Genomic DNA, 16873 nt, shown 5'->3' with positions numbered 1-16873 from the left:
GCAGTTCAGTGTAGTGCTGTGTGTTACATTGCAGTTCAGTGTAGTGCGGTGTGTTACATTGCAGTTCAGTGTAGTGCTGTGTGTTACATTGCAGTTCAGTGTAGTGCTGTGTGTTACATTGCAGTTTAGTGTAGTGCTGTGTGTTACATTGCAGTTTAGTGTAGTGCTGTGTGTTACATTGCAGTTCAGTGTAGTGCGGTGTGTTACATTGCAGTTCAGTGTAGTGCGGTGTGTTACATTTCAGTTCAGTGTAGTGCTGTGTGTTACATTGCAGTTCAGTGTAGTGCTGTGTGTTACATTGCAGTTTAGTGTAGTGCTGTGTGATACCGTTGCAGTACAGTGTAGTGCTGTGTGTTACATTGCAGTTCAGTGTAGTGCGGTGTGTTACATTGCAGTTCAGTGCAGTGCTGTGTGTTAAGTTGCAGTTCAGTGTACTGCGGTGTGTTACATTGCAGTTCACTGTAGTGCTCTGTGTTACATTGCAGTTCAGTGCAGTAGTACATTTAGTGCAATGTGGGGTATTTATTAATCCTCAGCGCACCGAATAGCTTCTTCTCGTCATTTTGAAGCCTTTTTCGTTTTTGACTTTGTCCAGCACAACCGTATATTTGTGACTCTCTAATTTTTCTAAAAATATAGCGTTAATCTATTGTAAGATGCCGTTTGATTGTTAGCGGGTTATTACCAATGGGAGGTTCGGTGGCCTAATGGTTAGTGCGCCGGACTCCGGATCGAGCGGTCCGAGTTAGAGCCCCGGCCGGGGTCACTTGTGTTGTGTTCTTGGGCAAGATACTTTACTCTTGTAGTGCCGCTCTCCACCCAGGTGTATAAATGGGTACCGGCGACATAATGCTGGGGGGAGGGGAAACCTGCAATGGACTAGCATCCCATTAAGGGGGGAGTAGAAATATTCCTAGCCGCTTAATGCTACGGAATCCGGGATAAGCTCCGGCTGTATGGGCCGCTTGGCTCGTGGCTTCTCTCTATTACTAATGGGTACATGTAGTCGTGATGTGGGTTATTTGTCACTTTGTCTGTACCTTTAAAGACTTCTCCTCGTTCTTCGCCTTTTCCTTTTTTCGCCTTCTCCGCCTTTTGTGCACTTGGAATTTTCTCCAAGCTTTTTGTATTTTTTCAGCTGCTTTATTTTCCTGAAAAATAGCGTTCATATATTAGAATACTTCAATGGTATAGTGCTTTTTATATTTGCCTTTATATTGTAGTAATTAACGAGAATCAAAGATCTTAGTTTACTAACTAAAAATGTTTTTTTTTTTTTACCTGCTTTCTTTTTTCATTTGTTTTGTGCTGTGTGTTTTCACCGCTGAAAGAGAAAAACAAATAAAACTGCAGCGGTAACTTAAATTTCTTTGGAGGTGTAAATTTGAGTAGTCCTTCTTACACGTTTCAGTACGTAAGCATGAAGTAAACTTGTTGCAGTCTTTGTTTTATTTTTTTAACGTTTCGGCTACTACTAAAGCGTCGTCAATTTTTAAGTACCGCATTTACTCGATTAAGCGCACAACCTCGAATAAGCGCCCACTCAAGAAAAGAAAAGTTAATAAGCTCCCAGCCTCGAATCAGCGCCCATCCCCTCTCTCCCCCTCCCCCCGTCTAAAATTCATTGTAGCGCTAAGAGACCTACCCGAATACCGTTTTTGAGAAAATTTTAATGAACAGTTAAAATTTTGCTTCGGTACGTATGTTATTATTTTAATTGTTTTGTGCAAAGTAAACTTACTACTTGCTGAAAATTGTAAAAATTTATAAGCGCCCACTCTCAGGGTCCAAAAATTAACAAGCGCCCAGGGCGTTTAATCGAATGAATTAAGTATGTAAAGATGTCCTTTTGCGAAGTCAAAACTGGCCAATAAAGCGGATCTAGGGAGCTATCCATTTTACTTACCTTTCTTTTCGCTCACCGTAATTGTTGACTATAAGCGTTCCGATTGCTTTTACAGCAATAAAAGCTAACATGAACGTTACCAAAGCCATGTTGACTTTAACGTACTAACGTTTCGAACTTGAAAAAAAAAAATAACGTCATAATCATAGAGATTAGTCTCGCGCGCGCGTGATATTGCGCCCGCGATACTGCTGTGCGAAGGTATGAATTTTATTTTTCAAATGGTTAAAATAATATTTTACGAATGAATACAGTGAATAACGAACGAAAATGAGTTCAAATAGAGTTGTGTTTCTTAGCTTTATACTCTAATTAAGCCTCAGCTTAATTTTGGATGCTCTGCCCGGCATGCAGGAAAGCTCCGCAAAAGTGGATGCTCGAAACTTCAATTTTTTGAATAAAAGACAAGAAGCGTCGCGCCGTGTTTTCACTAGGGCTTTCCACAAGTTGCTTGGCAACGTTTTGGCAACTTTTTATATTTCGAGCAACTTTTTTTCCCTTCAAGCAACTTTTTTCTTCTCGAGCAACTTGGTTACATTTTGAGCAATCGTCCAGACCGAATATTTCCGAAGATTGTCCGAGCGTTGTCCGAAGGCCATACGAACGTTTCCGAAAATTTACGAAGTTTGCCGAAGATTTTAGAGGAATATCTGAAGACATTTCAACTTTCGGCTCATTCTACATTAAAAAATTACAAAACTCGTTATCAAACATGACGTCATAGATATCTTCACGCTTTTTTTCTGTTAAGGAAGTCTTTGTTATTTGACAATTTTTTTAGACACTTCTTTTGCTGTAAAATTGCATAAAACTGCTTAGAAATCTTACCCTCAGTGGGAAATAAGCATAAATTTAGAGAAATTCTCTTAATTAGAAGCAGCGTTTGGATCGTTTGGAGTAACATTCGAGCAACTTTTATTATCAGAAGCAACTTTTTTGAATTTTTGGAGCAACTTTTTTTAAAAATTAGGGGTAACGTTTTGGAAAATCTCGAGCAACTTGTGGAAAGCCCTAGTTTTTACCGGTTGGGACGTCATTAGTTGTAGGATGAGTTAGTTACGAAAATTTGACGAGTTTTCTGCCCCGCTCTGCTAAAAACAAAATGTGACTCTCCCCTCCCCGAACAATGAGAGGTTTACTAGTGCCCAGTTCACGCTCATATTTAACTGCCTGACCATTTATCGCGTGCCGTGTAATATCATTCTCTTAGCAAATCGATCTGTCCAAAAGATCTTCATTTATAGCTTTTTTTGTTTTCCTTTGAGAAAGAACTAGGTTCCCTGGATTAATAATATGCGTCTTTGTGGTAGAATCTTAGTGGTGTTCGCCGTTTTAACCTTGTCAAGTTTAGTGCTCGCCGCAGACAAGAAAGACACAAAGAAATTGCAGATCGGAGTCAAAAAGCGAGTTGCCGACTGCAAGACCAGATCCAAGAGTGGGGACACCCTACACATGCACTACACTGTGAGTTATCTGGCATTATAGTCATTGAATATGTTTATATTTTTAAGCAAACCGTCATGGATATCTTTGAAGTTTTTTGGAGAGCATGCTAGGCACGCGTGCAAGTTATTAGGGTACGTGTACAAAATACGATAGGCCTGAATATTTAGCTTTGCTTTCGAGTGAATTACAGCGAATGTACGATACATTATTAATTATACTAGTTATGAAAAATGAAGGAAATATCTTAGCCCAAAAAGGTCTTGATGTACTTTACCACCAAATTAAATTCTCATGTGATGAGCTAAGTAGAAATACTGACGTGAGTGGGGAGAATTTATGGTTTGATATTGTAGCTGAGTGGCTTTGTCTATATTTAATTCAAGGTGATGATTTACTGCAAAGATGAAGGGATTACAATAAGCAGTGGTGGATTTACAGTTTTTTTTTATTACAAATGTGCAAGGCAGTGGTCGTGCACGGCAAGGCAGTGAGGCGTAATTTGGTCAATGAGCTGAGACAGCAAGGCATGCAAGGCAGAAATCCCTACTCCAAATTATAAAGGCTAAGCTCCCTATGCTAACTGTAGGCTTAGGCTCATTTAGACTAACCAGAAATTATGGATTGTACGCCTTGCTGCCTCACACTTCGTGGTGACCCCACTTTTTGCTCTTCCTGGTATCCAAAGGCTATTACAGTGTATGTAAGAAATCTTATTAATTCTAAGGGCACGGCTTTGCCTCAGCATCCCAATTCATGTGTCTGTCAGCATATTGACAATATAAATTAGCCAATGAGTATGTGAGAACGTCTGTACTGTAGTTGTTGTAAAAAAATATATTGCTGATACATATACATGCAGTAGCTTTTTCTCTTGCCATATTATAACTTGTCTTTATTTTCAGGGTACACTGGATGATGGAACGCAGTTTGATAGCAGTATTCCTCGTAAAGAGCCATTTGTTTTCACCTTAGGAGTAGGTCAAGTGATTAAAGGTTAGTTTTATTGTGAATTAAAGATACAAGGAAACAAGTTTAACTTTGAAAACATCTTAGCAAAACATCTTAGCAAAACCTGCTTTTCTTTAAGGTAGAGTACATCTCATAAGTTTTCCCATCCTGTTGCCTCAATAGCTTCATTATTGCATGCATGTTCATAAAAATGCTGGAAAAACAATGTTTACTTGGCCATGGAGCAGCCATTCAAAATCACATAATTGCTGACAGACAAGACACTCGCAAACATGAAGCATGTGACCATTAATATTTTTTAATGCCTGACAATAATTGTGCCACCACTGGTTTTTCCACTCTTGTCTAGTGATTTTGATAGCACATTAACATTTGGTTTTTGACGCAACTCTTATTATATACAAATTATGTTCTTCAGAATTTCTAAAGCACTGCGCTTGAATATGTCATCTTGTGTAATGTGCTTGCAAGTGTGAACTGTCCTTGTGGTTATGTTCTTAAAAGCTTTTATGCTTGTGTTTATCTCAAAAGTGTGAACCAGGCTTAATTAGAGTGGTTACTCCATCACCTTTTTACAGCAGTTTCATACTTTGCAGGGGTTGTAGCCAGGCTTTAATAAAGGTGTAGGTCCACACAACCATTATCTAAATTAGACTCCTAGGAAAACATCCTGGCTACATTTCTCCTGGTAATATTTATATTTATACTTCTGTTGTCTTCCGCTTAGTGCAGTTCCAGAAAATCAGATATCCATACCAAATCCATGGAAGGTCATATCAATGGAATTCCGTGGGGGCCCCAGGGGGGGGGGGTACTCCGGCTTGTAAATGACAGGGATGATCGAATGGAGGCAAAACTAAGGACCCAAAAAAATCCCTAAGCCTTCCGACATTACCCAAAAAAATCCCTGGACCAAAAATAACCCCCCAAAAAATCCCTTGTCAAATTACCCCTAAATTGCCAGGAGGGGCAATAACATAACACAAAGAACGCTCGTGTTTGTTTATTCATCATACCATAAATACGCCAAGGCCGCGCCAAGGCACTTTAGTTCGTTTTCAATACCCAAAAAAATCCCCTATCTAAATCAAGTCACCCAAAAAAATACTTGCCAAATTTCCCAACCCAAAAAAATCCCGGAATCGAAAATTTCAAACCCAAAAAAATCCTTCGATCATCCCCATCATTAACAAGCCGGAGTACCCCCCCCCCCTGGGGTGGGGGCAAAGGGTCTCTAAAACGAAATTTTTTTAAGGAAAGTACATGTATATGGGGCTTAACTGGAATTTCTGGAGGGGAGGGGAGAATCTAATCAAAAAACCTTCCATGGGAAGGGTATGAATGTACATGTGTTTTCTGGAACAACTCATTCCTAGATCATGTTGGGCATGATTTACTGATAACCATAGGGCAAGTGAGAGAACTAATTTTTTTTATATATATTTCCAATTTAATTTAAGTCCACCCTTTAAAACTACTTAACTGAAGATTTATGCTGAAAAACATGTTAGTAGGCCCAGCGCTGCAGGTCCATCAGGTGTAGTTAAGTCCCTTCATTAAAGGTAATTGATGCCAGGATCTGTTCTGAATGTTGTTTTTTTGTTGATAAAAAAACAATGATGTGAATTATGTTGCCAAAATAAGACTGTTTTCTTTTTCGTACAGGATGGGATCAAGGTCTTCTAAAGTAAGTTTAAAATAGCATTCAAGTATTTAAGGTTACTGTAACTAGGTTGAGAGTGTTGTCTTTATTGACTATTGTTTATGTTCAATAAAATCAAAGCAAAGTTAAAGCGTAAAACAAACTGGCTTCTTTTGGTTTTTGATGTAGGTAGAGACACTTTGTCTGTTGCGATCAGTTGACTGATTATTTGAGTTAAGATGCATCTGATCTTATGTTTAATTACATGTATCACTAAATTTTAGTTGGCCTCTGTCCACCTTCATCAGAGTGAAACAATGTTGTTCGTTACAAATCAGCACATAGGCATTTCCACCGTTACGGACATTATGTAACTCAAACAACATTTTTTAAGCTCGGAACTGCTCTGCACAGGGCATGCATGGTTTTTCTGTTTATTGTTAAACACATTTTACCTTAGAGTCCCCTCTCTTCCTTGGCAGGGTTAAAATACAATGTAGGAGTGATTGTTTTTAGATGCTAAATATTTTAATTGAAAGATCTGTTTCGAACATTACAACTAAAACAACCTTCAATTTTAATTCTGACTTTTAAAGCTAAATTCCTGTGAGTTGTGAGAAGTTTTTGTCAACAAGTATTTTTTTCCATGATTGGTAGGAAGTCAAATTTTTTCAAACATAATTTTCATTTTACATGTATGTGCTGTTGCTACTTTTTGGGCCATGTCAGGATGTTGATGATTCTTGGATGGGCCTGCCAGTTCAGGCAAGTTACCTTGTTGGTCGTTTAAACTGTTTATTTATTTATTTTTTGTCTTGTTAGCATGTGTGAGGGGGAGAAGAGGAAGCTTGTTATTCCTTCAGATCTTGGTGAGTCATTAAATTACAAAGTAGGCATAACAATGTATCTAGCCTGGAGAGTAAGGCAAGTTGTACATGTAGTAAAAATATTCCTCCAATCTACCTTTTGAAAGCGAAACAGTAGCCACATTGTTTCCCTTTTTCTTCAGTACCCCTTAAAAAATCAAATGAATCTTCCATCTTCTTTGCTATATTCTGAACGAAATCCCATACTTTATGCTTTTAATCCCTACCCTTATATGCATTAAGCCTGAAAAGGGTGTAACTTTTGGGCCGAGCCTCCTTGTACAGTCCACTATTGGGGGTATGCCCCTAGGAATAGGAGGAATAGGAGCCTCTATTTAATATCACCATTCAAATGAATATCTCAGTTATTAGTTTCATTCAACATTTTCCATCTGGTCTTGGTTGTTTAGTCAGTATGACAGCAAAAGAAGGGCTTCCCTTAATACAGTCTCTTCTCAAAGTTGTTTTCTGATTTTCAGTTCAGTTTTCTGATTTCTGATTACCGTTTATTTTACTGGTTAATTCTGATATGGTGTTAAATTACAATGTTGCAGGTTATGGTCAGAGAGGTGCCCCTCCTAAAATTCCAGGTGAGTTTCAGTAATGGATAAGGGTGTCATCTTGTCTGATGGAGAATTGCTGAATTTGTCGAATGTTAACCAGCCACAATCAGCTAGGTACTTTGTGGGTGAGAATGGTTTGTTGAACAGAACCAGGCATTTTTTTAGCTTCTAGCTTTAATTACAAATGAAGTGAAAAGAGAAACTGTTCATAGTCTGGAGAAATCATTAATTACAGTATATCCTTGTTTACCTATTTTAAAATTTTGTCCTTTATGGGTAACTTGCTGACCCAGGGGGAGGGGGTACTCCCCTATATCAGGTATATAGGTATGTGCCGCCCCAAAGGGTATGGTTTTTCAGACGTTTTGGTCTAAAAACGGGTATCGATTTTGAACATTTTGGTCTGAAATTGGGTATGGTTATCGGGGGAACGTTCACGAAAGCTTATAAACTTATTTTTCTTCCCAGCAACTGGGGCAAGTAACTGGTGATAGAGAAAGAGAAATAGATAAAATATATCATTCCAGCTAAATTTTACCTACACCCCCACCGAAAATTCCAAGGAGTACCCCCCCCCCTCCGGGCCTGCTAAGCAGCAGATTGTCTATATAACCTGTCTTTTGCAGATTATGACTGTGCATCTCTCATTTCTTTTCAGGCGGAGCCACTCTGACATTTGAGGTCGAACTGCTTAAAATAGAACGCAAGTCTGAATTGTAATCTGCCTCTGAGTGCTGCACCGTTCAATGTGGAGATGTCTTTTGTTACTGAACTTTTGAAAATAAAATTCTGGTTCAATAGGATAGTCCCTCCATTGTTTGTTAATTTCTGTCAATCATTAAATGGCAATTTAAGTAGAAAATGACTTCATTTGAAAAAAAAATATAATTCAGTTTTGCTTTTATATTGTAGCCATGGGGTGTCAAAACTTTAGAAATGAATAAAATAAAAATCAATAAAATATAAGTAGGCATTTTTGCCATGGCTGAGAAATTTTAGACGTACACTATGGCTGGCTTAAGTCGCAAATCACAAATTTCTCCTACAAATTCAAGTTCCAAATTTTTACCTCCCCCCCCCCCCTCCCCTCCTCCCCGCTAAAACTTTAATTTTGCTGGCTTGATTGCACGTTCTGCAGTAGTTACATGTTGATTATCCATCCAACCATGCAAACTGTCAAAACATAACTGATCACTCATTGGATGATCATGATTTACACAGCAACGTGACCAGACGCCGACATAATTCGCTTTCTGGGGGAGTAATTCTTGAAAACGAAGTGCAAAACAATTTCGGCCTTCAAGCTTTGGCTACCAGTCATTCAGCTCTACAATTTCACTGCTTTTTGTATAGACCACGAGGACATGCAGCCCCTTTGTGAGAAAATCACATGGGACGATCACTTGGGTCTGTTTATTTCATGATGAGTTCGAGTTCGAAGTAGCGAGTTCGAGTTAAAAAATCAAGTTTGAGGTAAAACATCGAGTTACCATTTTTAGCCTAATTAGCCTTCCGGCTAGCCTCATACAAATGTAAATTATTTCAGATTTGTCGTCATTAAACCTAAAACAGACCTTTTAATAATTCGAAGTTTTGACTTACTCTTTATTCTAACTTTAACTAAAAACTCTAATTCGATACACTCCAGTCACTTAGCACGCGACTTTCTCGTGTGTCTTCGCGCGAAGTGATTTTCTCGCGCGCACACTCGACTGACCCTGAGAAAAATGAAGGTTACTCGTTGTACACTTTTTCTATTGATTTCCTTGAGCAACTTGGACGCCATATTCAATTCCAGCAGCCCTAAATAATTTTAAACTTTCCTAACGTTCTAACTGAATTCAAGGCTTTTATGCCTTTACGTTCAACCTGCCACATGGGAGTCTCTCCCTCTAAGACCTCTAAAGGCTGGTTCTCATATGATCGCCCCGATCGTCTCTGTCGCTTCTGTCGTTTGCAAAGTCTGAGGCGATTGGAGCAAGCAAACTTTTTGAAGCGACAGAGACGATCGGGGCGATCATACGAGAGCCAGCCTTAATACGTCACGTTGTTTACGTACTTTGTCCCCCGGGGGGGCACTCCCATATATGAGCTAAATAGGTATGTGCCGCTGTGAAGGGTATGTTTTTCAAGGAGTTTAGTCTGGGATAGGGTATAGAAATCAGAGAGTTTTGGTCTAGAATAGGGTATCATTTGCCAAGAAACTGATCAGTGGTATGAAGAATTAAGTCCAGAATAGGAATAGGAACTCGGAAGAGAAAGAGGCTTCCACAGACGTGAATAAAATCGTTGTGACAACGTTTGTTGACTTATAGTGATGCAGTTTTTAAAAGAAGCAAGTCTGGAATAGGGTAGGGATTTTCGGTATCTAGTCTAGTATAGGGTTGCAAAATCAGCTGAAGATGGTCTGGTATAGGGTAAGGGTTTCAGAGTTCCAGCGGCACACCCCCACCCAAAAATATACAGGGTGCCCCCCCGGGCTTTGTCCTTGCCACGACTTTTTGGTTACGTTTATACATTTTACGCATATTTTTAGCATGCGGAAAAAATTGGTGTTATAACACTCCTTTTCGGAGCTACGACTGTCTCGAGATCTAGCCTAGAAGACGGCTGCATGCTGGCTAGTCTCGAGATGAATAAGCAGCAATTTCCTTTTCTCATTTCTATGTATATAATCACTTCCGGCCAATTGATAGTTCACATCACGCGACCGTCTTGACTGATTAACTTCTGTTTGCATTACCCGATATATTGAGTTGCCGAAGGTCACTGTGGTTTATTTCAGTACGTTGTTGTTGACGCTGGTGGTTCAAGGGCCACCCTTATTTGAAATGTGGTTCATTATCTTCGCCGCGTCATTATTCGCTTTTGCAAGCTCTCTTTCTTCTCCACCGAAGAGATCTACTCCTGACAATTCAACAATTCAGGGTACGTAGAAATAATTGTAATAGTTATCACTGTCAACCCCTTTCTGAAACGGACACCTCGCGACTAGCACTAATTGTCCGCCTTAGGGAAGTGTGCCTCTTATAAAGATATGAAATTCTAAGACAGCTAGGATTATATGGTTTTTGGTTTTCATGCGATCGTATGCTTGTCTAGATATCTGGTCCACGTTATTTTTCTACATTGAATGAAGTCTGAAGGCGAAAAACGTGCTCTTTACTACATTGCACGTGCACGTGGTGATCCAGAATGGGGGCAAATTTTATAGAAAGCAATTATGAGTGCTTGCTGTGTTGAATACACAGAATACATAGGTTACTTTCATGTTCGTATTTTCTGCTATATTCAACACCTTTAAACTGCTAGCAAGTATTTGTAACCATAAAAAACACATTTCAAGTGCCCGACAGTAGTTGTGTTTTAAGTGTATTTTTCACAGGTGCAAGAGGACTATGAAAACTCGCAATACTTTGTAAAAGTATTCTCCCTGTCGTGAAAAAAAATAAATATAAGCCTTGCGTGACACTAGGTCTGAGAAATAGCAAATAATCATTTATTTTGTTAATTAAGGTTTGTTTTTTGTTTTGTTTTGTTTTTTTTCTCAAAAGAGAAGTTTGAATGCAAGAGCCAGTTTGGCGCCAAAAAGCAAAAAATGTGTCTAAGACTTCCGGTTTGTGGTTGGCAATATTCTGCCCGGAAGTCTCGAAAATAGACTGTTTTTTCAGGACGCCCCGACGGCCACTTTGTTGTGCAAAAATTATAAAATGCTCCTTTTGGGAAACGAGTTCTCAAAGAGAAAAACAGACAGTGAACAGGAGACAGGTCGCCAGAAAGCTTCCCCTAAAAAAGACACCAAATACCTTATGAGGTTTAATATGCGTGTCCCACGCAAATAAGGTCCCTTAATGTGACTACAACAATTAAATACTATTATTAAATTAATTAATTTAAACAATGCTATTATTTAATTTTTTGGAATAAATCGCTCATCAGAGCATTAAGAAGTTTCTTTTCAGATCATTTTCAAACGGATTTTAATACTGCTTATAAGCGGCCGCCAGACATAATCTCCTCCCCTCCCTTGTTGTAACGTCATGCGTCGAAATCATAGATCATCGATATCAAAGCCTTTAACGGATTTTTGGCAGCCTATTTTAATTTTCAATGTTTTTTAAAACCGCTTTAAGCGGCCGCCATAGAAACGTTCTATTGATGTTAACAACAAATGCGAATGTGAGTGCAGACGGGAGTTACCATGGTAACTTAGGCGGTTAGATACTTACAAGCTCCAGAAGGTTACAAAAATCCCAGAGGAAATCACACGCGAAGAAAAGTTTCTTAAATTATTTAACCCTAAGCTGAATAGATGTCGTCTTTTTGTGTATCAGATGTTCCAAAACTTCGCCTCTCTGTTCATCCCGATTGGGAGGGGTCTGGACTCGTGGAAGTGTTCATGCACGGCCAGTGGGGGAGGGTGTGCGACGATTTGTGGGATTTTTACGATGCTGAAGTAGTTTGCCGTCAGCTCGGGTTTCCTGGTGCAGAGCAGCCAACCTGCTGTGGTCGGTACTTTGGGAGGGGTTCAGGGCCTCACCTCATGGCTTCTGTAAACTGCACAGGGAAGGAAAACTCGCTGTTTCATTGCAGTCAGGTTGGAAAGGATAAGGCATCGTGCGGTGGACATTCTAGTGCTGGAGTCATATGCAAACTAGATAAGCCGAATGGTAAGTATTTGCCATCCCCCCCCCCCCCCCCCCCCCCCCTTCCTCCTCATTTGCCAACTAGTTTTTTCGTGATTTTACAACAACTTTTATAACAAAACCAGTACATCCGCGTGTCCTAAATCAATAGAGCGCCAGCGTGCATCCATGTGTGACCTGAAGGGGTAAAAAATGGGAACTGGGATTTAGGTCATTTAGGCAAATTTTCACTGGGAAAATGGGATTTGGCCACTGGGACTGAACCCCGAACAAATAAACAATGAAACTGGGAATGTGATTTGAAAAAATCGGGAAAACTTTAAGCTGGGAAATATAAAAGGGATTTGGCAAAATTTGGGCTGGGAAATTAGATTTCACCCCCCTCACCCCTCTCCCTCCCTTATTCAGTACCCTTATCCATTACTCGATGGACGCACGCATGTGCTCCATTCAGTTATTTGTTACTGCCACCACGAAGATTTTTTTCACTCGCCCTAAGCTAAAAAAACAATTTTGTACAATTTAAAAATTGGGAAGGGTGGTAAAGATCTTCCCAACATGTTTATCGATGACGATTTTCTAACCCCACAAAGCATTTTAAAAGCGGACGATTAAAAATGTTTCTTTGTTATTTCCCTATTGTTTTGTTATCAAGTAAATAACTGCCTTTTAGCTGTTCGTTTGTCGAGTTATTATGCACGCACGCGGGAGTTTGGAGAGCACTCGAAAAGCAAGAATTGCTCCCGGCTACACCTCGAGCAACTCTAATAAAACGGCCTTCACCCGACAAACTATTGGCAAACTCGAGTTGGTGTGTGTGAACGACGCAGCAACGGCAAACAAGTTGGCCAACTGTTGGCGACAAAATAAGACTTGTAGTAAATAATAAAGATGGTAAATTTTAAGCTCGGTAATAAATAATGAAGATGAAGTATTCAACATGACACGAGCATGGGAGAGGAATAATGAATAATGAATAACGGGATAAAACAGAAAATGAATAAGGAATATTTAAGGTTTCAATGCTTGGAATATTGAATAAGTCATTTCGTAAAGGAATAATGAATAGCGGTTATCCACCGTGCTTAAACATTATCTTCTTATCTGATCCTGATATGGGGGTGGAGGTGGGGGAGGGGGGATTTGAGGGGGGGCAGGCCAAAAAATATGGCTTTAAGGGGGGTGTGTGAGGGGGGCACTCAAAATAGTTACCCTTAAGTGTTGTATGATGGCATCTAAAATAGTGCAAAACTTCTACCAGAATGCCTAATAAAATAGCGTTTCTGGGCTTCTAAAAATGAAAATTTTCCCGGGGGAGCATGCCCCCGGACCCTCCTACTTTGTTATGTACCGGGCAGCAACAAGTCGATCCCAACAACTATTTGGTTGCAAACAAAGCCTACCCAAAGTAATCAACACAGTAACAATCACGTCCCATCAATACACTAGCAGTATTTTTGTTGAAGATGAAGTGTTCAACATGACTCGAGCATGGGACAAAGAAAAATTCTGAGTCCCCGACGGGAATCGAACCCATGGCCTCCCAGATACCGGTTGGGCGCTCTAACCAACCGAGCTACGACAGACTCGTTGTGAGCTGGGCCATTTTACTAGGTTGATAAGTGACACGCGTCCTGCATACTGCTAGGATCAGCAATGTCGAATTCATCAAGTTTGTAGTAAATAATAAAGATGGTAAATTTTAAGCTCGGTAATAAATAATGAAGATGAAGTGTTCAACATGCATATGACTCGAGCATGGGACAAAGAAAAATTCTGAGTCCCCGACGGGAATCGAACCCATGGCCTCCCAGATACCGGTTGGGCGCTCTAACTGAGCTACGAGAGACTCGTTGTGAGCTGGGCCATTTTACTAGGTTGATAAGTGACACGCGTCCTGCATACTGCTAGGATCAGTATCTGATATTGATCAGTGTCTGATATTCTAAATTTAGCTTGATACGTTTAACTTAAGAAGAACCAAGAAAGATTTAATACTGCTCGACGTTTCGGAGTCATCTTGACTCCATTATCAAGAGACTTGTACAGTATGCAAATAAGGAACGCTGCAAAATAAGCATAAAACAATGAACGGCCTAAACGAACACCTTAGCGCGGATGGTGTTCGTTAAGGCCGTTCATTGTTTTATGCTTATTTTGTAGCGTTCCTTATTTGCATACTGTACAAATCTCTTGATAATAGAGTGAATTCGTGTAACCCGTTTTTTATATGCTAATACGCCGTGTAATATTTTAATGAGCTGTACAGGAAAACAGAAAATTGCGGACAAATCGTAAGTATTTGCATGTGGAAGTCAGGTTAAAATTCAAGCATTTATATTCAACATCGCTTAAAGAAAAACAAATTAAGCTTGACTGTAACGCAATTCTGCGCGCGCAATCCAATGGGTAGCTTTAGCAAATCACGATGACAAACAACTTTTGTTTAGCAAACAAAAGGTTTAATGAGCAGGAAAATAGCTGTGCACGTGTTCTATTACTCTTGGCAAATTTCTTTCCCGTCTTCTGAAAAACAACAACGTGAAATGACTAAATCCTGCGTATTTTGAACCAGACCGCTAATTTTTCGATTTAGGTTGAACATGTTCTTGAAGTGCTTAAAGAAAGACACTTCCTGTTTATACTTATTTTTTGTATAACTATTAAAGTTATTTCTTTGAGGTTTTCTGACCACTCGTGTATTGTTTTATTGTACACAAACATTAGAATATTTTATTATATATATAGCGAGAATTTTAAGCAATAAACCTTACAAATAGAATTCTATATTTGCTATATTTCACATGTGAAAAAAGCGATACGTCCAATCAGCTTCGCGTATAGCTTTCTTCACATGTGAAAAATATAACCAATCAGCATCTAGAGTAGAACGACTCGACCAATCGCAGCGCGAGAATTCAAATGGTTTCCAACCAGGTTGCGGTTGAGAAAGCGAGTGGCAAGTTTGCTCTCGACAGCAGTTTATGTTTTGAAAACATGGCTACACGTTTTGTTCCTTTACAACACTGCCTTTTTAGAACTTAATGGAAATGCAAGCCAACAGAAACACGCTAAGCAAAACCTAAAGAATACAGCAGTGATAAAAATCATTCTTCAAAGGCGAAGTAAAGACAGGCGAAGGCGAAGTGTCGAAAAGTGAAAGCAATTGAAGACAAGACTGTCATCGGAACTTACAACACATCCGCGGACTTCCTTAGAATATTCAGGCACTCTTGGGATCGTCTTGGTAAAGTAAATTGCATTTTTTAATCTGGATTTTAGTCGTAATTATTGTTTAATTAACCGACTCCTTGTGCTGCCACAATTTGTTCCAATTTCGCCAGTTAATTCGCCAGTAGTTAATTCGCTTGTGGCGAAGTTTCCTCGATGCGATACAAAGTTTTGCTTTTAACGTAAATGTAACGCAGTGTGCTTATTTAAATAAAGTTCTTGTCCAGGAGAGTTTGTCGCCAGTAATTTTTCGTTTTTTATATTATTTAAATAGCGAATTCGCTTGTAAAGCTATGTGCATTTGCAGCTTTGTTTTCTCGCGCCGTAACTGTTTTATGTCAAAGGTTATAAACTGGAAAAATCGGCGTAAAGTGCTCAATGGTTGAATTCTCGTTATATATATAATAAATAAATTACAGCATAGAAAGTGCTTTGTACGGATTTATATTCACTCGTTGCAAAACTTTGGAACTCGTGAATATAAATCCGTACGGCGCACTTTCTATGAAGTAATCTATATATACGACCACAGGACGAAATGGCAAATTTCCTGATCTTTAAGAGAAAATTAAATGTCACTTAAAGATAATAAAAATCTTTAAGTTAAGCATTAAAATCTCTTAAAGTTATTAAAGGTCTAAGCTCCCTTTAAGTGACCTTTAAGAGATCTTAAAGGTCCAAATCGGAACTTAAAGTTAATAATTCCTTTAAGAAATTTAATTTTCTACTTAAAGGTAAGGTAAATGTAATGATTCCTTTAATGGTTTTTAATTTGCATATTAAAGGTGAAGTAAAGAATTATACCTTTGAGAGAAAGCTTTTCCAATAAAAATGGCGGATATGTATCTTTAAAAATATTTAAATTGTATCTTAAAAGTACCCCACAGAATAAAATGACAGATTTCCTGATCTTTAAGAGGCACTCAAATAGCACTTAAAGATCATAAAAATCTTAATTTCGTATGAAAACCTTTTAAAGCTATTGAAGAACACAAATCCCTTTAAGTAACCTTTAAGATGCCGTAAAGGTCCAATTGTCCAAATTGAGGAAATTCTTTGGTAATTGTAATGACACCTTTAAGAGTCAGGGTGCTTCGAAGTCACTTTGGGTTACAAAGTAAGTTTTAATTCTTGAATTCTCGATCTTCAGGCGATGTTACTAAAGTAATTCGCAGCAACAATACAAACCTCATAAATCCGAGGAGAAATAAAGGTGGTGTGTGTATGTGTTACAATGTTCCGAAAATGTGAAAGTCTAGATGTGCTGTTTTGAACAAAAATGTCGCCGTGTACACTTCTAATAGATCATTAAATTCGGCTCAAGGTAACTATCGACCATGTTTTAAAAGAAGCATTCCTTGCTTTTATTATTGACAATAAACCCTCTTTTACCAGAACTGATTATAAAGGGGAAACTAATTAATGCCCTGGCATTTGCAAGTGAACTGATAACATTTCAGGACTGCTTAAAGCAAAAGCTTTGCAAGTTATCTGAAACAATCAGGTATAAGTTACCCATGACAGTAGAGGACTGATTAAAGCCATAGATTTGCAGTTATCTGTGACTATTAGATATACTCTACCCATGATAGTTCAGGTCTGAT

General features: G+C 38.9%; 2 protein-coding genes across 2 annotated transcripts in view; both read left to right on the top strand.

Annotated features, from left to right (window-relative positions):
• The first annotated feature begins 3064 nt into the window (after positions 1-3064).
• On the top strand, positions 3065-8195 carry LOC144637308 (peptidyl-prolyl cis-trans isomerase FKBP2-like). The gene is made up of 6 exons (XM_078496442.1): positions 3065-3370; positions 4255-4345; positions 5987-6008; positions 6786-6832; positions 7384-7419; positions 8051-8195. The coding sequence occupies exons 1-6, from the start codon at positions 3200-3202 to the stop codon at positions 8110-8112; spliced, it is 429 nt and encodes a 142-aa protein (XP_078352568.1). The 5' UTR covers positions 3065-3199; the 3' UTR covers positions 8113-8195.
• Positions 8196-10182: 1987 nt separating this feature from the next.
• LOC144637279 (scavenger receptor cysteine-rich domain superfamily protein-like) overlaps positions 10183-16873 on the top strand; it is a 38086-nt gene continuing 31395 nt past the window's right edge. Inside the window, exons 1-2 of the mRNA XM_078496411.1 lie at positions 10183-10320; positions 11727-12062. Coding sequence (XP_078352537.1) covers positions 10224-10320; positions 11727-12062 — 433 coding nt within the window. The 5' untranslated portion in view covers positions 10183-10223. The remainder of the gene's footprint in view (positions 10321-11726; positions 12063-16873) is intronic.

This window comes from Oculina patagonica, chromosome 13 (assembly GCF_052425735.1).
Source record: "Oculina patagonica isolate OP01 chromosome 13, crgOcupat, whole genome shotgun sequence".
Lineage (NCBI taxonomy): Eukaryota > Metazoa > Cnidaria > Anthozoa > Scleractinia > Oculinidae > Oculina > Oculina patagonica.
This window is presented reverse-complemented; position numbering and strand designations above follow the sequence as displayed.